Below are 19,873 nucleotides of genomic sequence, written 5' to 3'. Positions count from 1 at the left end.
GGGGATGTGTAGTGTGGTTTATCTCAGAGAGTTTGTAATTACGTGACAAAAACTATTGTTGCCGTTATAGAATTTCTAAATGGGAAGAAATGGGACCAAGGCTAGGACAAGGGTACCCTTATCTTCCATAAAGCCTCAGTAAGTGGCTTCGCATTCATTCAGTGGCTCTCAAATATTGATACCTGACTTAGGTTGGATTCCTCAGATGTAGATGTCAGATAAGGATTCATGTAAAATTGATGTATTAAAAATATACCCAGGAAAACTGGAGATCGGTAGGGAAGTGAGCATATGGGACCAGGAATGGCAGGATGATAAGCAAAGTCCCATGAAGGGCCAGTTCCACTGAACAATTCTAGAGACAGTGTGGGTTAAGCCTAGAGTTGTCCTAGTCAGGGGGCAATGTAACCAAAGGATTCATATTCCAGCACACAGGAGGAAATATTCGTTTCCAGACGCTTCAGGCTCAAGTAAAAAGCAGAAAGGATTTCAACAGCCTGAGCAGCCACCCACCCCTAGACACTGGTGCTAACTGTTGGAATGAAAGTGCTGGGAACTGGTTACACAAAAATGGTAAAAGATTTGAGGGGATATAGGTGGAGCACCCACAGTGTCTACTATAAATTTATCAGGGCTTCCTGAGGGGACTGTTAATAATTCAGTGACCCAATCCAATGACCAGTGTCTGAAGGTAGGGCAGGCATTTTAGAAAGCTCTCCAACGAACTCAAACTAGCAATCTGAGAACCACTACCTCAGTGAATTTGCCATGGTCTGCAGTGAGAGAGCCAGCTTTGCAGTTTCAAAATGGTCAAACACAGGCAACCAATCTCTACTGACTTAGTCACTGCTGTGTCCACCACCTCCGACTGTTTTCAATTTATTTAATAGAACTTCATGAAAGCAAGGAAAATCTCATATTAACCAAACCAGGAGACTAATGGATAGGAAAAGATTGATGATTATATTTATAATGGAACTATAGTGCCAGGGACCTGGACAGTGAAGACCATATTCCTCTGAGAAATACAGTCTCTCCCTGTAGACATATATACAAGTGGGAAGCTAGACTGTAAGCAAAAGATTGCTGGAGGATGTGGAATCAGAGCAAAGGAGTTAGTTTTATGACTTAAATGTCTTGTGGTATTTAGTCAGGGGAATGATGCTGTTTTGAAGTCCAATATATAGATCTATATCTCTAGATAACTGTGCAGGTAAGACCTTGCCCCAGGGGACACATTTTCCTTCAACTCTGTTCAACTGAACTTTTTAGATGGATATATTCTGTAATTATACTGTCCTGTGTAATAGCCACATGGAACTGTTAAGCACCTGAAATGTGGCTTTTGCAACTAAAGAGTTGACTTTTAAATTTTATGCAATTTTAAGCAGTTTAAGTTCACATTTTAATAGAAACATGTGACTAGTGGTTAGTGTATTGGACTGGCACAGCTCCAGGACAGGATTGATGGGCATTGCCATGGTTACCCCCGGGACTCGAATTTTTCTCTTCCTCATTACTGACCACCATTTTTATTTATTAGATATATAAGTCAATTCATTTTGGTCTCTATCATGTGTTTCTGTCTGGGGATCACACTTGTCTTTTGCAGATAACTGCTTCAGTTCAGTTCAGTTCAGTCGCTCAGTCATGTCCAACTCTTTGCGACCCCATGAATCGCAGCATGCCAGTCCTCCCTGTCCATCACAAACTCCCGGAGTTTACTCAGACTCATGCCCATCGAGTCGGTGATGCCATCCAGCCATCTCAGTCTGTCGTCCCCTTCTCCTCCTGACCCTAATCCCTCCCAGCATCACAGTCTTTTCCAACGAGTCAATCTTTGCATAAGGTGGCCAAAGTATTGGAGTTTCAGCTTCAGCATTACCTTTGCCCTAATACTTTATATGTTGACTTCATAGTTTAATTCTCAAACTTATTTTCAGTATTTCTGATTTCTTAAGAGCCAACTCCCCATAGCCTGAAGTATTGTCAACAGCTATAAGTTACCAACAAGCTATCAAGAAAGAAAATATTTCTGAAATGACTAAATTGTCTTGTATTTTAGAGACCTTTTCACATACTCAACCAGGTAACTGTGCATATAACCTAAATTCAAAGGTATATTTTTTTCTTCTACCCAATTAAAAAAATGGCTAAGTAGAGTAGTAAAGAGACTATTAGGAAAGCTAAAGCACTTTTTGACAGAGGATCTTCTCAACAAAGGAAAAATATTGAGAGCTCTTTCATTTACAATTTTCTGTTGAAATCTTGTGATGTACCAGGCCTCACTTGGGCAGAAGCAGAAAACTAGGCAAAGTCTTTGCCTTCATGGAGCTGACACTCTGTGTCAGGAAACAGGCTGTGATCATGAACAAATGAATAAAGTAATTTCAGGAAGTAATGGATATCATAAAGTAGACAGGGTAATAGGATAGATAATGATTGATGTGCTTTAGCTGGAAGGGAAGAGAAGGGCTTCTAAAGAACCTAGAACATTTGAGTTGACACATCCATGAGATGAGAAGGAACCAACCATGTGAAGATTTGGGGGGAAGAATATTTCAGGAAAGAGGGCAGGCACAAAACTACAGGAGGAAGCTCAGTGTTGTTGAAACACAGTGAGGAAGATAAAGAATTGCTAATTCCCTTGTGGTTCGGCTGGTAAAGAATCCACCTGCAATGCAGGAAACAAGGGTTCAATCCCTGGGTTGGGAAGATCCCCTGGAGAAAGGAAAGGCTACCCACACCAGTATTCTGACCTAGAGAATTCCAAGGACTGTATAGTCCATGGGGTTGCAAAGAGTCAGATACAACCGAGCAACTTTCACTCACTTACTCAGAAATAGGATGAGAAAGATAAGGAGGAAAGGTTAGTGTTATTTTTCATTTTAAAATTCTAACTACAGTGATAAACCATTTAAGTAGAAGAGTAATATGGTCCGGTTCTAGTTTTAAATATATTATTCTAGTGGCTCCAGGTAGAAGAGATTATTGGGAAAGTTAGAAAGTCGTCTGAACCTATTTCTCAAAGGAATGATAAGGCATAAACTACAAATGCAGACAGGTGTCAATACCAGAAAATCAATCTTAAAAAGCCTGGAGGTTTGGGAATCTGGTCTGTAGTCTTTAATTCACTGCGTGACCTCGGTGACCAGGCCTCACTCAGTTTCAATTTCCTCACAAGGTGGTGGTAAGTTTCGCAGGAGAAAATGGATCTGAATGTGCTCAGTGAAATGTCCAGGCCTCAGCTGAAGTGTCCTCATTCTTCAGAAGCTGTTACCGAATCCAAACTCACTCTGCTCTTGATACACAATAGGCCAGTAAATCTGAGATATGAGGTGTTAAGGTAAGGAATAACAACTTTATTTGGAAAGCCAGCAGACTGAGAAGATGGCAGACTAATGTCTCAAAATAATCATCTTATGGGGCCTGGATGCCATGTTCTTTTATAGAGCCAAAAGGGGAAGAGGTGAGGAAGTAAAAAGATCATACATTTTGCAAACATCTCCTGGAAAGGCCAGTCTCAGGGATGGGGGTGTTACTTTCTTCTTTTTGCAATCATTCACAGGTGGACAGAATCAGAATGTTCCCCTGAACAAAGGCACTTTAGCTTACCATTCAGGCAGGGTGGCAGAGTTCCCAAGGCAAGTCATTATGTACAGGCAGTATTCTTTCAGTGAACAAAAGCAGTAGGAAGCAAAGGCTAAAGTAAAAGAAACAGATCCAACATGTAGTCAGGTTTTGCTCTTCCCTGTAACAGCTTCACAGCCTCAGGCTCCTCTCCAAATCCTCCTGCAAAGTTCTCTCCAGATTCTCTACAATTAACAGAGGATGTACTTTCTGTTTTCAATTTTTCTGCAGGCTGTGTGGACACAAAGGAGGCTGATCTCTATTTCCTCATTGATGGCTCAGGAAGCATTCAGGAAAAACACTTTGAGCAAATCAAGGAATTCATGTTGGCGGTGATAGGGATGTTTAGCATTGGTCCAGACAAAGTTCGAGTCGGAGCTGTGCAGTATTCCTATCAGCAGAAAGTGGAATTTGATATCAGTGACTACCTTAATGATGTGAAATTAAGAAAGGCTGTTTCTAACATCAAGCAACTTGGCGGTGGAACTTTTACTGGGGCAGCCCTGGATTTCATGCTGCCACTGATGAAGAAGGGAAGGAAGCAGCGGACAAATGAGGTACCCTGTCATCTTGTTGTGTTGACCGATGGGCTATCCGGAGATGCTGTCCTGGAACCTGCTGAGAGACTAAGGGCTGAAAATATCACCATCCATGCGATTGGTATTGGGGAGGCTAACAGAACGCAACTGAAACAAATTGCTAGGGAAGAGGAAAGGGTTAACTTTGGGCAGAACTTTGATGCTTTAAAAGGCATCAAAAATGAAGTCGTTCACAGTATCTGCACTGAGAAAGGTAAGCAAAACAAAAAGGCTTTATTATCTGTACTTTCTTAGTTGTTTCAGGGGCACTAATAAGCCAAGTAGATGAGTGATGTGACCATTTGTCTGGCTCACATTTTGCTGAAGGGGTTCGGCTCCTGACTTTAAGCCAGTTGCCAAGGTGGGAGAATCCCTCTGTAGACAGATGCCCCAAGGCCATCTTGAAAGCTGTAGGTGAGAAGAAGGTTGCTAAGGATGCTATTACCTTAACCAAGCCCACTGCCATGGAGGTGAAAGTGCTAGTCACTCAGGTGTCCGACTCTTTGCGATCCCATGGACCGTAGCCCGCCAGGCTCCTCTGTCCGTGGAATTCTCCAAGCAAGAATACTGGAGTGGGTTGCCATTCCCTTCTTCAGGGGACCTTCCTGACCCAGGGATTGAACCCAAGTATTCTGCTTTGCATGCAGATTCTTTTACCCTCTGAGTTACCAGGAAAGCCTTATATTTGTGTGTGTGTGTATGTGTGTGTATGTGTGTGTATGTGTGTGTGAGACACACTAATGGAGGCAGATGAGAACAGTGGAAAGAAAACAGGCTCTGGTTTTCAGTGGATTAGGATTCAACTCATTTCATTACTTGAAACTTGTACTTGCTCATCTATAAAATTAGGACAATACCTACATCAGAATATCCTTACAGTAAATACAAACTGTTATTTCTTTATTATGAAAGCATACCTAGTACATATGTAACCCCTGTTTATTTTTATTCATAATGCAAACAACATACTTGCATTTTTGCTCTGACTAAAAATTAAGTAACAGAAGTTAGGAAGAACAATGTGAAAATTCCTGCTGTGTACCTTGAATGGGTTACTTACTGTCTACCTGGCTTGGTCCTGTATGTGCAGGCTTATTATGAAGCTTAAAGGAAATAATGCATGTGGAGCATTTAGAAGAGGGCTTAGCCCATGGTAAGTGCTACATAAAGTGTGATTATTATAAAAGTTGGTCAAGGTGTTCATCGGTATGGAAAAGAAAAGAATTCTCGCTTTACTCGAACTTACAAAAGTGAAACTGTGTTGGAATTTTCTCTGAGTCATTAAAATCCAAAGAAAAATAAGCCAGCAAATAAGTAACATTGACAGTAAAATCCTAAATCATAACTTTATTGACCTTTTTCATCCCGTTATGGACAGGAGTAAAGTTGGGTCTTCAGGATGTCTTAGAAACAGTATGAATACAAGTTCCTTTATGTTTCCTGCAGTTGATGCCAAAGAAAGTAAAAAGATTTCAGGAGAAATAAAATAGACTGTATTTGAGGTCTTTTCAAAGGCAGGCACCAGTCTGAGAGGGACAGGATATTTATTATTGGTAAAGTAGCTGCAGTCCATGTGCCCAAACCATAGCATACCTGAGGGAAGAGACACTGTGGACAAGGAAAGGAGCCACAGATGGTGAATGGAGGGCCAGAAAAACCAAGACGCCAAAGCTGGATGACCTAGGAAAAAACTGATTCCTCTCAGAGAGGACATGGATGGAGCGAGGCCCAGGGTGTCCATTCACTGGCAGGGTAAGAGGCTCTAGCAAAAAGGCCCCATTCCACACAACAGAGAGTATTGTTTCTCTCTTGTGTAGTTGTCCAGGGTGAGCAGTCCAGGTCTAGCAAAGAGGCAGGTCCATTTGCAACACATAGTAACTATCTGTAGGTCAAAGATGGAGCTCCACACCCTGTCGTCTTTGGTGTGTTCCGTTTGTGGAAACGGAGATAGGACCAGGGGCATCTCATCAGGCTCAATTGTTTTATTGTTCAGACCTAGAAGGGGTTAAATCACTCCTCCTCATAGCTACTAACAAATCCACAGTCATAGGGCCACATCTAACTTCAAGGAAACCTGGGAAATGTAGTCCTTACCTGGGCGGCCATATTCCTGGTTGAAATTCTTTTATTGACATAGAGGAATGGGAGATGAGGAGGTTCAGTTCAGTTCAGTAGCCCAGCTGTGTCCGATTCTTTGCGACCCCATGGACTGCAGCATGCCACGCCTCCCTGTCCATCACCAACTTCTGGAGTTTACCCAAACTCATGTCCATTGAGTCAGTGATGCCATCCAACCATCTCATCCTCTGTCGTCCCCTTCTCCTCCCTCCTTCAATCTTTCCCAGTATCAGGGTCTTTTTCAATGAGTCAGTTCTTCGCATCAGGTGGCCAAAGTATTGGAGCTTCAGCTTCAGTATCAGTCCTTCCAATGAATATTCAGGACTGATTTCCTTTAGGATGGACAGGTTGGATCTCCTTGCAGTCCAAGGGACTCTCAAGAGTCTTTTCCAACATCACAGTTCAAAAGCATCAATTTTTCGGCCAACAAAGGTCCATCTAGTCAAAGCTATGGTTTTTCGATGAGGAGGTGCATCCCGTGAATAGTGACTGCATGTAGAAATCTCCCCCTTTGACATGTTATTGTGGAAGAGAGCATTCCACACTTCCCAGCACTGGGGATTTATCAAGACCCTCAAACATCTTTGGCAATTTCCCTATTCACAACTTTCAAAATGGCCCCAGGGCAGCATCGATCTCAAATGGTTTTAATCCCCCTACTGGGCTTTATGTTGTTGTTTTTGTTGTTGTTGTTTAGTCACTATGTCACGTCCAACTCTTTTACAACTCCATGGCCTGTAGCCTGCCAGGCTCCTTTTGCCCATGGGATTTTCCAAGCAAGAATACTGGAGTGGGTTGCCATTTCTTTCTCCACAGGATCTTCCTGACTCAGGGATTGAACCTACATCTTCTTCATTGGCAGGTGGGTTCATTAGCCCTGAGTCATCAAGGAAGTTCCGGTGGACCTCATATAAATTATTAAAAAATAGTAAACATTTGGGAATTTGCTGTATGTCTCAGGGAACTCAAACACGGGCTCTGTATCAACCTAGAGGAGTGGGATGGGGAGAGAGATGGGAGGGCATTTCAAGAGGGTAGGGATATATATATACCAATGGCTGATTCATGTGGAGGTTTGAAACAACAAAATTCTGTACAGCAATTACCCTTCAGTTAAAAGTAAATAAATTTTAAAAAAAGAAAAGAAAGGTAAAAAATAGTAGGCATTTTTTAATTCTTCTATGGTTGATGATAACTGGTCATATACAAATAGTATGGGATAGATTCTGTAAGGACTGAGGAAGGGACTGGTAAGAGAATGGCAGTGATAACAAAAGAAAGGGTTAAGACTAAGGAGATACATGCTAAAGACAATATATTTACACTTTATGCTATATATATTTTATATATATATATATATATGTACTATGGTGCATATGCGTGTATACATATGTAAACATATATACACACACACATGGCTTCCCAGGTGGCTCAATGGTAAAAATCTGTCTTCAATGCAAGAGATGCCAGAGATGTGGATTCGATCCTGGGATCAGGAAGATCCCTTGGAGGAGGGCATGGCAAGCCATTCCAGGATTCTTGCCTGGAGAATCCCATGGACTGAGAAGCCTGTCAGGCTACAGTCCATACGGTCTCAAAGAGTCAGACAAGACTGAAGCAACTGAACATGCACACATGCATACACACACACTCACACACTCACACACACACACACACACACTCACACGCTCACACACACACACAGACACTCACACACACTCACACACACTCACACACACAGACACACACACACATGAATTAATAGCACTTTTTTATGGCTTATAGAAATTGATCTTCTATGTGTGTATATATGCACAGATATGTATGAGGTGGAAGTGAAAGTGTTAGTCACTCAGTCATGACTGACTTTTTGTGACCCCATGGACTGTAGCCCACAAGGCTCCTCTGTCCATGGAATTTTCCAGGCAAGAATACTTGAGTAGATAGCTGTTCCCTTCTCCAGGGGATCTTCCAGACTCAGAAATCAAATCTGGGTCTCCTGCACTACAGGCAAATTCTTTATCATCTGAGCCATCACGTATATGTATATATACGCCCACTTCCAGTCCATGGGGTATCAACAGATTTTATGTATAAATAAAGTAATAGTCCCTGTTGAATAGATATGTGCTTACTGAAGTATTTATTATCTCTAGTAAAAACTTTTCACCCCAATTTCTAATATTGATATTTTTAATTGCTTTAATTTATTCCAGAAAGAATGCTATATAAAGGTTACTTAGAATTTTGTGCTTCATGCACATAAAACCCTGAAATATTAGTCATATTAGTGCCAAAAATTGGTTACTTTTCTCTGACTTTCTTTGTTGATCACCACTGCATCCTTAACACTTGGCCTGATGCTCGCCATTTCATACACTTCAAGAATTATGAATTATGAATAAGTGCATAATGCATGCATGTATAAGTGAGTGAAAGAATATATACTTTAGGAGTTGCATTTCTTCTTTGAAAATTTTTAGATAATCTTCAATGAATTTCTGATTTAGGGTTCTAGTCAGCAGAATACTACAAAAGAAACAAAATTTTCAAATGCAGTGGCAGTTGCTTGAGTTAATTTGTGATATTTACTGATTAAATTATTTATTTCTGCTTTACTGTCTTTTACATACTCTGATAACCATGCCAACCTGGTATATTTCTGGTCTTTTTGGTCACATGCAGGATGTGAAAACATGAAGGCCGACATCATGTTTCTGGTGGACAGTTCTAGCAGTATAGGATATGAAAATTTTGAGAAAATGAAAACTTTCATGAAAAACCTGTTAGATAAGATTCAGATTGGTGAAGACAAAAGCCGAGTTGGTGTAGTTCAATTCAGTGATGTTAGTAAGGAAGAATTCCAGCTTAATAAATACTTCACACAGAAAGAAATTTCTGATGCAATAGACAGCATGGACCTCATCAGTGGGAACACTTTGACTGGAAGTGCGATAACCGTTGTGGAACCATACTTCACTGAGGCCAAGGGTGGCCGCGCAATGGTGAAAAAGTTTCTCATTCTTATCACTGATGGAGAAGCCCAAGATGATGTGAGAGACCCCGCAAAAGCTCTTCGGGACAAAGGTGTGGTCATCTTCTCTGTGGGGGTGTACGGGGCCAACAGGACTCAGCTGGAGGAGATCAGTGGGGATGGCAGCCTGATCTTCCACGTGGAGAACTTCGATGATCTAAAGTCAATAGAGAGTAAACTCGTCTTCCGCGTGTGTGCTCTTCATGGTAAGTGACCCTCTTATCCTTCAGGACGCAAGGATGCGAGCTGTTGACTTTATAGTGGGGTGAATTAAAAGCTATGACCTCAGGGCTGAATCAGTTCAGTCGCTCAGCTGTGGCCGACTCTCTGCGACCCCATGGACTGCAGCACGCCAGGCCTCCCTGTCCATCACCAACTCCCGGAGTTTACTCAAACTCATGGGCTGTATACTTATGTGAAATACCCAGGGATATTCCAGAATAACAGTTTTGTCTGCTAATTTGGCAACATATAGTCTGATTTTGATAGCTTCAAATAGATATACCAAGAGAATACTGGAGTGGGTTACCATGTCCTTCTCTAGGGGATCTTCCCAGCCCAGGAATCGAAACTTCGGCTCCTGCCACTTCTCCTGCATTGCAGGCAGGTTCTTTACCGCTGAGCCACCAGGAAGCCACATATACCAAGGAGATCTCAGAATTTTACATTAAATTTCCAGCTTTTTAATACCTACATACCTAGATTTTCCAGTCAATTTTTAATCCCAAATGATTCTCCCAGTTTTTCTTGGCTACGTATAACCATTGCTAAGTATGTATACGTAAGAATGTGTAATTAGAAATAGTCATCTTCCTCTTAGTTAAATTAAGTTCCGTATCCAAAGCACAACTCTGCACCTTCTTTGTATTTTAAAGATACAGTGTATTTTTATACATTTACTACTTACATTCTTACCCTCTCTCAGCTAAGTAGTTTACATTTGCCTGTTCATATACCTATCCTTTTGGAAAATTTTAATTTGTTACTTTTCTTAAAGTGATTGCTTGGAGTCATCACTTTTATCTGACACTGTAGTGCTTTTCAAATTGTATTAAGCAACCTTAGGTTTGAGCCCATCAATTTTAATGACTTGTGTCAGAACTTGCTATAAATTCACATGTAAGGCTAACACCACCAGTACTTTTAAATCTATCACGTGCTGTTGTTATCTGTGTTTTGGATACAACTAAGAGAACAAACCAAAGCATTAGTCAGTTTGTTGTATGTTGTTCCTAGGGCAATAGAAACCTCCTTTGAACTTGGTTCTTCAGAACTTTGTGTGTGAAAATTTCAGAAGGTTAACAAGTAAGATGTCTCAGTGTAAACTGAGCTTTAGGCAATGGCCCTAAGATTTCTCTTGGAAAGGCTTAACTGGAATTTTTCTTCTTCCTCCACGAATGGCAGTAATTCCCAAACTCTTGGGATTGTGGAGACATTCTAAGAAGGGCTCACAGTAAGGCCACAGCCCCACTTCTGAAATCCAAAGGGCTCTGGCCTTTCTTCATTGAGAAATGTCATGTTTGTAGAGTCCCTGTCTGTAACATGAGGTAGAATTTTAGCTGACTTGTACATTCAGTTTATAAATTTATTTATCATGTAAATTTAGAAGTGTGTATCAAGTTTGCTCATAAATATACATCGAGTTATGACTTGTTGCCAAATCATGCTGAGTCCTCTTCCTACATGGCTTGGGTTCATCTGCAGCAGATGATCCCTGAAAACTTGGAGACCTCACTGCCAGAAATAAGGCTTGGAGCTAAGGATGGCAGGTGGAGGGTGAACCATTGGGAAGCATGTGCTTAAGCTACTCAGGGAAGGAAAAGGGTGGAAAGAAGCCATACATTGGAGACCCACCCAGAGTGGGTGCTTGGTTTCTAAGGAGGAGGAGGGCTTGGGGCCAGGGTGTGGGGACAAGCGCCTTAGGTCTTCCCCTGTGTGGGGTCTTCTGGGCTCCAGCTTGGGAAGGTCAGAGGAAGGGCCACAAAGAAATGTGAAGAGGCGTGGTGCACAGAGGAAAACTTATCTCCTGGAAACTGAGCCTGAAGGGGCCAGACAGAAACTCCAAGGTTGTACATTGAGCCCCCCAGCCCTTCAAAAATGCAGGCCAGTCTGGCAAGAATTGGTCAAGGCTCACCACTGTACTACACTGAATCACCTCCTGACATTCCCTTCCTGGTGAAAGCCTGCTTAGCAAACATTGCTGCAAATGACCTGAAGAGGTTTAGCAGAACAAGAGTAGGGAGGTGTGAGAAGCGCTGATCTGATCAGGGAGTTATATAGATAAGTGAAAGTGAAGTCGCTTAGTCGTGTTCGACTCTTTGCGACCCCGTGGACTGTAGCCCACCAGTCTCCTCTGTCCATGGGATTCTCCAGGCAAGAATACTGGAGTGGGTTGCCATTTCCTTTTCCATGGTATCTTCCCGACCCAGGAATCGAACCTAGGTCTCCCTCATTGCAGGCAGACGCTTTAACCTCTGAGCCAGTAGGGAAGCAGCGCACTGCAAACATCTGTCACGCCTGCTCTCTTCTGCTTTCAGATTGTAAACGGATTCAGCAGTTAGATGTTGTGTTTGTGCTGGACCACTCAGGCAGCATCAACACCCAGGACCAAGAAAACATGATCAACCTCACCATCCATTTGGTGAAGAAATCAGACGTGGGCCTGGACCGCGTTCGGTTTGGAGCGCTCAGATACTCAGATGACCCCGAGGTCCTTTTCTACCTCAACAAGTACTCAAGTAGATCAGCCATCATCGAGCATCTGAGGCGGCACAGGAGGAGCACGGCCGGGAGGACCTACACCGCCAAGGCTCTGGAGCGTGCGAACGACCTGTTCACAGAGCAACACGGCAGCCGTCTCAAGCAAAATGTGAAGCAGATGCTGATCGTTATCACGGATGGGGTATCCCATGACAGAGAGAACCTCAGTGACGCGGCTTCAAAATTAAGAACCAAAGGCGTCATCATCCACGCAGTGGGTGTAGGTGCGGCTGACCAAGTGGAACTGGAGATGATGGCGGGGGATAAAAATCACACTATCCATGTCAGTGCTTTCGACAAACTGAAAGATATTTACCTGCCTCTGCAGGACAGTATGTGTAACAACTCGCAAGAGGGTAAGTTGTGCTTTTAAAGTTGGTGTAGCAATACAAGTTTACACAAAAAGTAAGCGATGACACTTGGCTTCCCGTCATCCAGATGGCGTGGGCTGAACGTTCTTCTTCTCAGGCTACCAGTTTTCTCGTCTCTGAGAGAAATGCATTCTTTTTTTTTTTTTTTTTTTAATATTATTTTATTAGTTGGAGGCCAATCACTTTACAACATTTCAGTGGGTTTTGTCATACATTGACATGAATCAGCCATATAGTTACATGTATTCCCCATCCCGATCCCCCCTCCCACCTCCCTCCCCACCCGACTCCTCAGGGTCCTCCCAGTGCACCAGGCCCGAGCACCTGACTCATGTATCCAGATGGCTAACAAACACATGAAAAGATGCTCAACATCACTCATCATCAGAAATGCATTCTTTTTTTAAAAATTTTTTTTAATTTTTAAAAATTTTTATTTATTTATTTATTTATATTAGTTGGAGGCTAATTACTTCACAACATTGCAGTGGGTTTTGTCATACATTGACATGAATCAGCCATAGAGTTACACGTATTCCCCATCCCGATCCCCCCTCCCACCTCCCTCTCCACCCGATTCCTCTGGGTCTTCCCAGTGCACCAGGCCCGAGCACTTGTCTCATGCATCCCACCTGGGCTGGTGATCTGTTTCACCATAGATAATATGCATGCTGTTCTTTCGAAACATCCCACCCTCACCTTCTCCCACAGAGTTCAGAAGTCTGTTCTGTACTTCTGTGTCTCTTTTTCTGTTTTGCATATAGGGTTATCATTACCATCTTTCTAAATTCCATATATATGTGTTAGTATGCTGTAATGTTCTTTATCTTTCTGGCTTACTTCACTCTGTATAATGGGTTCCAGTTTCATCCATCTCATTAGAACTGATTCAAAAAAAGAACAAAAAAAAAAAAAAAGAAAAGAAAAGAAACAAAAACAAAAACAAAAGAACTGATTCAAATGAATTCTTTTTAATGGCTGAGTAATATTCCATGGCGTATATGTACCACAGCTTCCTTATCCATTCATCTGCTGATGGGCATCTAGGTTGCTTCCATGTCCTGGCTATTATAAACAGTGCTGCGATGAACATTGGGGTGCACGTGTCTCTTTCAGATCTGGTTTCCTCAGTGTGTATGAAATGCATTCTTGAGTCAGAAAGATCTAAAGGTCCTTAGCTGCCGTACTGAAGACATATGGGAAGTTTGCAGAAGCGTTCTTTGCTGCTGGGCGTCTCTGTTTCCCTTTCCTCGGCTCTTCCTAGGGCCCTATTCAGCTTTCCTCATCTCATGATTGCCTGTGCTGTGCATTTGCTTGATGGCCCCAGTGCAAATACTTTGTATCAGGTTCAGGCCAAATTCAGGTGGAAAGTTTCATGCTTTAAACAGATAGACTTTTGTCTTCAAAATTTCAGGACCCTCTAAATGGGATTGTCAGCACCCTGTAGGGCCACTGGAAGTCCAACCAGGGCAGTGAGCTTTTCTGAATCAAGGCCAGGAGTGGGATATCAGTGGGATATCCCAGGAATGGGATAACAGAGACCAGTTTTAGGAACCAGGAGGGAAGGGGTCAGAGCTGAACCAGGAGATACCCCTGCGGTAGGGCGAGCTGGTGGCATCACGTCTGAGTGAGGAAGGGGTGGGATTTGCCACCTGACTAAAAGCAGTGGAGATCAACCCGCCCTCTAGGAGGGTCACTGTGCCTCCTTGGAAACCTGGAATCCTTCCCAGATACTGTCCTGGTCCTCCCCACATGGCAAACACATCAACCATCCAGCTAACTTCCTTTCTTCTTTCTTTTTCCCTCCCTTTTTCCGACTTCCTTCTCTTTTTCCTTTCCACCTCCCTTCCTTCCTCTCTACCAGCTTGAAACCTACTTTAGTGTTCAACACAAATCCTGTTTTGTCCACTGACATTAACCCACTCACTTCTCTGTGAAATCGTCCAACCCCAAACAAAACCTCCCCCCAAATCTTGTGTCAGACCAGCATTTGCTGGGCTGAGTAAAGCTACATCTGATCATCTCCACAACTCTACTTTACTTAAGTAAGCAATAAATTCAGATTCTTGGTTTCAGATACAGAATGTGGGTATCCTCTTTAAACATGACTGTCCCCAAGGCATCTTTCTGATAGAAACTGGGCTATGTCACTGACCTGCTCACAGGTTACCGTTTCTAAACTCCTGAGTTCCAAGTAGGTCCTGCTGACGTCTCCAACCTCATTAATTGCCCCCTGCTTCACAGCCTCTCCAGTCATCCTGAAGTCCCTTCATCTTCACATGCAGCATCTTACCCAGCACAAACACACCGGCCTACGGCTTCTCCTGGCTGCATCTAGCTTGCTTGTCACCTTTCAGATTGTGTTTGCCAGTTTTCTGACCCAGCACATGTCAGTGGCCCACTGGTATGTCCTATGTCTCCTGCACCTTCTATTTCCCCTGATGGTAGCATCTAACACATATTTGCTGGTTCCTTGTAACAAGACTGAGCTCATTGGGCAGGGCTAAGACTCTTATTTATCACTGGGTCCCCACCAAATCTAGAGCTATTAGTAGGACTGGAGTCTTTTCCTTATGGATTGCTTTCTTCTCATCTCCCACACCTGCTTTTGGAAGTCGGTGTGGAGACAGGGTTTTGAGATAGATGTTGAGATAATAGAGTCTAACTTTTGGATGCATGGTGTTTACTAGCACAATGTTTAGGGCACAGCTCTGAAGGAAAGAGTGGAAAGCAGAAGAGACAAAACAAATCCATGACGCGTGCCCCGTCATCCCAGCTGGGGATGATGCACTTTAATACAGCCCCATCCCAGCCTTTGCATTTGATGGAAACTGAGCATAAAAGATCATTCCTCGTTTTGGGTCATGTCACATGGGACTTCAGAAAGATGACCCTGTAACCAATGTTGACTAGCACTTGTCCATGAAATTTCAATATTTGGGCTATGATATTATTAAATCAATTTGTAGTAGGAAAGAGTGCTGGATTTAAGGATAAAAGGGATCCAGATGCCAGCTCCACTGCATAGTGATTGCCTATTCTGAGGCACCTTAACCGCTGAATTCCTTTTCTCTACCTAAGATCAGAACAATTCCTCAACAGGTGGTTGTGAATATTAACCATTATTGTATGCTAAACACATTTTTAAAATGATAGTTTTCAACACAAATGTAAAGTGGTGGCATTAATAATAACAAAATTACTAATGGCACTTGAGTACAGTGGCACTCAACTTGGGCGGATGTTCCAGTATGGGAGTGTTGAATGGATTTCAGGCCTTTGCAATGACCTTTCAATGAATATAGTCAATCTAGTCAAACTTCTTCCTTCCTTTCTCAGAGGAGCTTTCAGTGTCCTTTCAGATGTATCATGTACATTATTAAAATTTGAAACAAAGCCTATTAACTTTTCCTCACCACTACTTTTTCTTCCCTTTGAGGGCCAATTGTGATTTCTCATCTGTTATCTTATCTCAATTTGCCATGACTGTGAGGACTTAGAAGAAATTAAATATCTGAGAGACGGGAACATTTAGAATGATTCTTGAGGACAATAAGTGATTTACTTTTTTTCAATTGCAGTCTGTAATGTTCAAGAAGCGGATGTGATTTTCTTTTGTGATGGCTCTGACATGGTATCTGATTCAGACTTTGTTACCATGACAACTTTCTTGTCAGACTTGATTGATAATTTTGACATTCAGTCTCAGAGGATGAAAATTGGGATGGTCCAATTTGGAAGCCACTACCAAGAAATTATCAAGTTACAAAACTCTCTGACCAAAACTGAATGGAAGTCTCGAATTCAAGCTATCAGCAAGAGCAAGGGGCTTCCGCGAATAGACCTGGCCCTGAGAAAAGTGAGCCTTATGTTTGAGCCGTCCGCCGGTGGCAGAAGGAACGCTGGTGTCCCTCAGATGTTGGTGGTCATCACATCTGGGGGTCCGCGCTATGATGTGTCAAAGGCAGTGAAGGCCCTGAGAGAAGCTGGCATTTGTATTCTGGCTCTGGGCATAGGAGATGTTTATAAGGAGCAGCTCTTGCCGATCACGGGCAGTTCTGAAAAAATCATCACTTTTCAAGACTTCGATAGATTAAAGAATGTGGATGTGAAAAAAAGAATGATCCGTGAAATCTGCCAGACTTGCGGGAAAACCAGTAAGTGCTCCTTGGCTCCTTCTTTGTTTTTGTTTGATTGCAGCTTCCTGGTTGTCCATTTCCCGGGGTGTCTTTGGGCAAATCTAACAGGATGTGGTTTGGAATAATATGCAATGAAAATAGGTGTCTCCTCTGTTTCCAAAAGTTTGGGATTGGTCAGCCTTCCTCAGAGGCAGGGGAAAGGGTTCAGAGGCCAGAGGATGCCCTGGGTTGTGTGCCCAGGTCAGCCCTCTCCTCCATTACCATCCAGGGGTTATATTCTTCTTAACACTCGGAACTTAGCCTTCTGTTTCTATCCTCTCTGCTTCCGGAAGTCCCAGAGCAATGCCCTACATCCCACAGTGAGTAAACAAAATAAACATTTGCTGGCTGGACTTTTTCCTATTTTAACTTTGTTGAACCATCTTGTAAGGGACTCAGTATGTGTGCATGTGTGTGCACGTGTGTGTCTGTGTGTCTGTCTGTGTCAACTGTATCAGCACATGTCTGGTACATTTTCCTCTTTGAATAATGGTATTCATATAATCCCAACATAGCAAAGATTTGAATTGTCCTTGGGGATTATTTAATTTCCAGAGGTCACTGGGGCTGGTGGCTGCAAAGGCCAGGGGTGTCATGGAGGTGAGTCACGTGGGCTGGGACTGAAGGAAATAAAAGCAGAGCTGTGGTCCATCTGATGGGGATGTCATTCTTTAGCTCCAGCTGAGAGCTGTGTGCAGGATTCTGGTTCTGTACACTTGGGACTGGGAGTTGGGAGGACAGAGCATCAGTGAAGGATAAGATTTTGTGGAATTTGTGCAACAGGCAGAAATTCCCCAAGGGCTTCTGTTTCTAGACTTAGTATGATATAAGCCGGTTCTTTCACAAACCACATTGGTTTTTCCAAGCTGTCTGGTGGGGTGCTCACTGGGGGCAGACGACAGCGGTGGAGGAGCCCGGGACCGGAATCAGAAAGTCAGGGTTCCTGCTCCGGTTCAGCAGCTCACCATCGCCTCGTGTGTAAGACGAGCAACTGGACAGGGTCACGGGTGACCAAATAGCAGCTTGCTGCTGAATTGAGTTTGTCCTATTTGGTGTTGTGATCTTGTGAAATTAGCTGATAGCATTTACAGATTGGAGGTTTTGCACTAAAATGTAGATTTCAGGCTTCTCTTTGAAAAAAATCAGACGGTGTGACCAGACAGGGCCCCCTTTCCCACATGGCGACTCTCAGTTGAAAGTGAATGGTGAACAGATGGGTCATTGCCCTGCATTCACTTTCTCACCCACTGCCCACTTGACTTGATAACATGACCCTCCTGACCTTTGTTGTTGACTGAGTTGATGGCCTCTGGATTAAATAAATTCTAAGAACAATTCAAATATTTTATATTTTATAATTATATTCACCATAATATGTCCTCATTAAATGAAGAAAAAATGCATGCATGCACACACACACACACATACAAGGCCAGTTTGAGAATAAGACTAAACCAGGATTAGACTTCAAATAGTCCCTGAAACATGTAACATTTGAAAGGGGACAGAACAAATACCTGTATTGCAAGCTGACCCAGCAGCCAGTATCCTCCTTCTTAGACATTTTTGGGTCCTAGAGACCCTCCAGCCCTAGACCGTGATGCTCCCCCTTTTCAGAACCCTCTGCCCTTCCTTACTCCTGGCTGGTCATTAATTTGGCCTCGTTTTCCTTGGTCTCCAGACTGCTTTCTGGACATAGTGGTTGGCTTCGACATTTCCACTCACCTGCGGGGCCAGCCATTGTTCCACGGCCACCCCCGGCTGGAATCATACCTCCCAGGCATCTTAGAGGACATCACGTCCATCAGGGGTGTCAGCTGCGGGGCAGGTGCAGAGGTGCAGGTGAGCATGGCCTTTAAGGTGAACAGCGACCAGAATGTCCCTGCCAAGTTCCAAATCTACCAGCAAACCATATTTGACCGCCTCCTGCAAGTCACCGTCAATGGGCCAACTCACCTGAACGCGCAGTTCCTGCAGTCCATGTGGGACACGTTTGAGAATGTGTCTACATCCCAAGGACAGGTAACCAAGTCACTCTCTAGCTCCCATCTCCATGTCCTTTCATTAGTTTCTGCCTCCCAGTTACATGGTTTGTTCTCAAGTCATCCCATTCTATGCTTTCCTCTTTCTCCAGGTGTTGCTCATCTTTTCAGATGGTCTTGGGGGTGAAAGCAAGCTGATGCTTGAAGATCAATCGGACAGGCTCAGGGAAGCAGGTAAACTTGAAACTGAAAATGTAAATGAGGAAGCAGGGGATGTGTTGCACAAGTCTCTACCTCCTCGGGTGCTCTGGAACCTGGGGTTTGCCCGGCCCCTTGAAGCAAATGCTGCTGGTGCCTTGCCCAACCCCTCCTGACCACCCACACATCCCCCAGATGCTGCAAATGCCACAGCCAAGGACTTATTCCTGTGACCTTCTATAGCCCGATGCCCATGACTAACCTCACCAGCGACCTGATTCTTGGAGGGGAGGTTGGGGTTATAACATATTCCACCTGGTGCATGGAGGCAAGAGTAATTAATGCAGAGGGCTATGGAAGCCCAGCACCCTTGCCCGAAGTGTACAGCCTGTGCTCCAGGGTCCCTCGGGAATCAGACCAAGGTGAGGACTTCATGGAGACACGTCATTGTCCACAAGCTCCACTTCTCTTCGCGGCTTCTCTCTCTACCTCGGTAAGCCACGTACACAGAGGTTCCTCTCCCAGAGTCAGCTTCTAGGGGACCTAAGACACCTCCTATTGTGTCTGATTTTCCATAGGAAAGATTGCATCATGGATTTTGAAAAGCACTCCTCACTGTACCTCCCCTGTCCATGTCATAGTTTCAGATGGACTGGGAGCAGAAACGGAGTGTCACAGACAGAAACAGCAAGTGTCTTAGGTTCCCTAGAAGCTGAATCTGGGCAAGGCATCGGTGTGTATGTGGCTTACCGAGGTAGAGAGAGAAACCACAGAGAGAAGTGGAGGTTATGGACAATGACGTGTCTCCATAAAGTCCTCACCTTGGTCTGATTCCCGAGGGACTCTGGGGTGCAGGCTGTACACTTCGGGCAAGGGTGCTGGGCTTCCATAGCCCTCTGCATTAATTACCCTTGCCTCCATCCGTGGACTTCTCCAGGCCAGAATGCTGGAGTGGGTAGCCTTTCTCTTCCCCAGGGGATCTTCCCAACCCAGGGATCGAACATGTCTCCCACATTGCAGGCGC

General features: G+C 43.6%; 1 protein-coding gene across 1 annotated transcript in view; it reads left to right on the top strand.

Moving 5' to 3' along the window:
- COL6A5 (collagen type VI alpha 5 chain) overlaps positions 1–19,873 on the top strand; it is a 154,171-nt gene that overhangs the window by 35,864 nt on the left and 98,434 nt on the right. The window contains exons 5-10 of the mRNA XM_065942638.1: positions 3,862–4,422; positions 9,012–9,566; positions 11,898–12,476; positions 16,073–16,648; positions 18,351–18,691; positions 18,804–18,885. Coding sequence (XP_065798710.1) covers positions 3,862–4,422; positions 9,012–9,566; positions 11,898–12,476; positions 16,073–16,648; positions 18,351–18,691; positions 18,804–18,885 — 2,694 coding nt within the window. The remainder of the gene's footprint in view (positions 1–3,861; positions 4,423–9,011; positions 9,567–11,897; positions 12,477–16,072; positions 16,649–18,350; positions 18,692–18,803; positions 18,886–19,873) is intronic.

Source organism: Muntiacus reevesi, chromosome 8 (assembly GCF_963930625.1).
Source record: "Muntiacus reevesi chromosome 8, mMunRee1.1, whole genome shotgun sequence".
Classification (NCBI taxonomy): Eukaryota; Metazoa; Chordata; class Mammalia; order Artiodactyla; family Cervidae; genus Muntiacus; species Muntiacus reevesi.
Note: the sequence above shows the minus strand (reverse complement) of the source record. Positions and strands in the feature narration are given on the sequence as shown.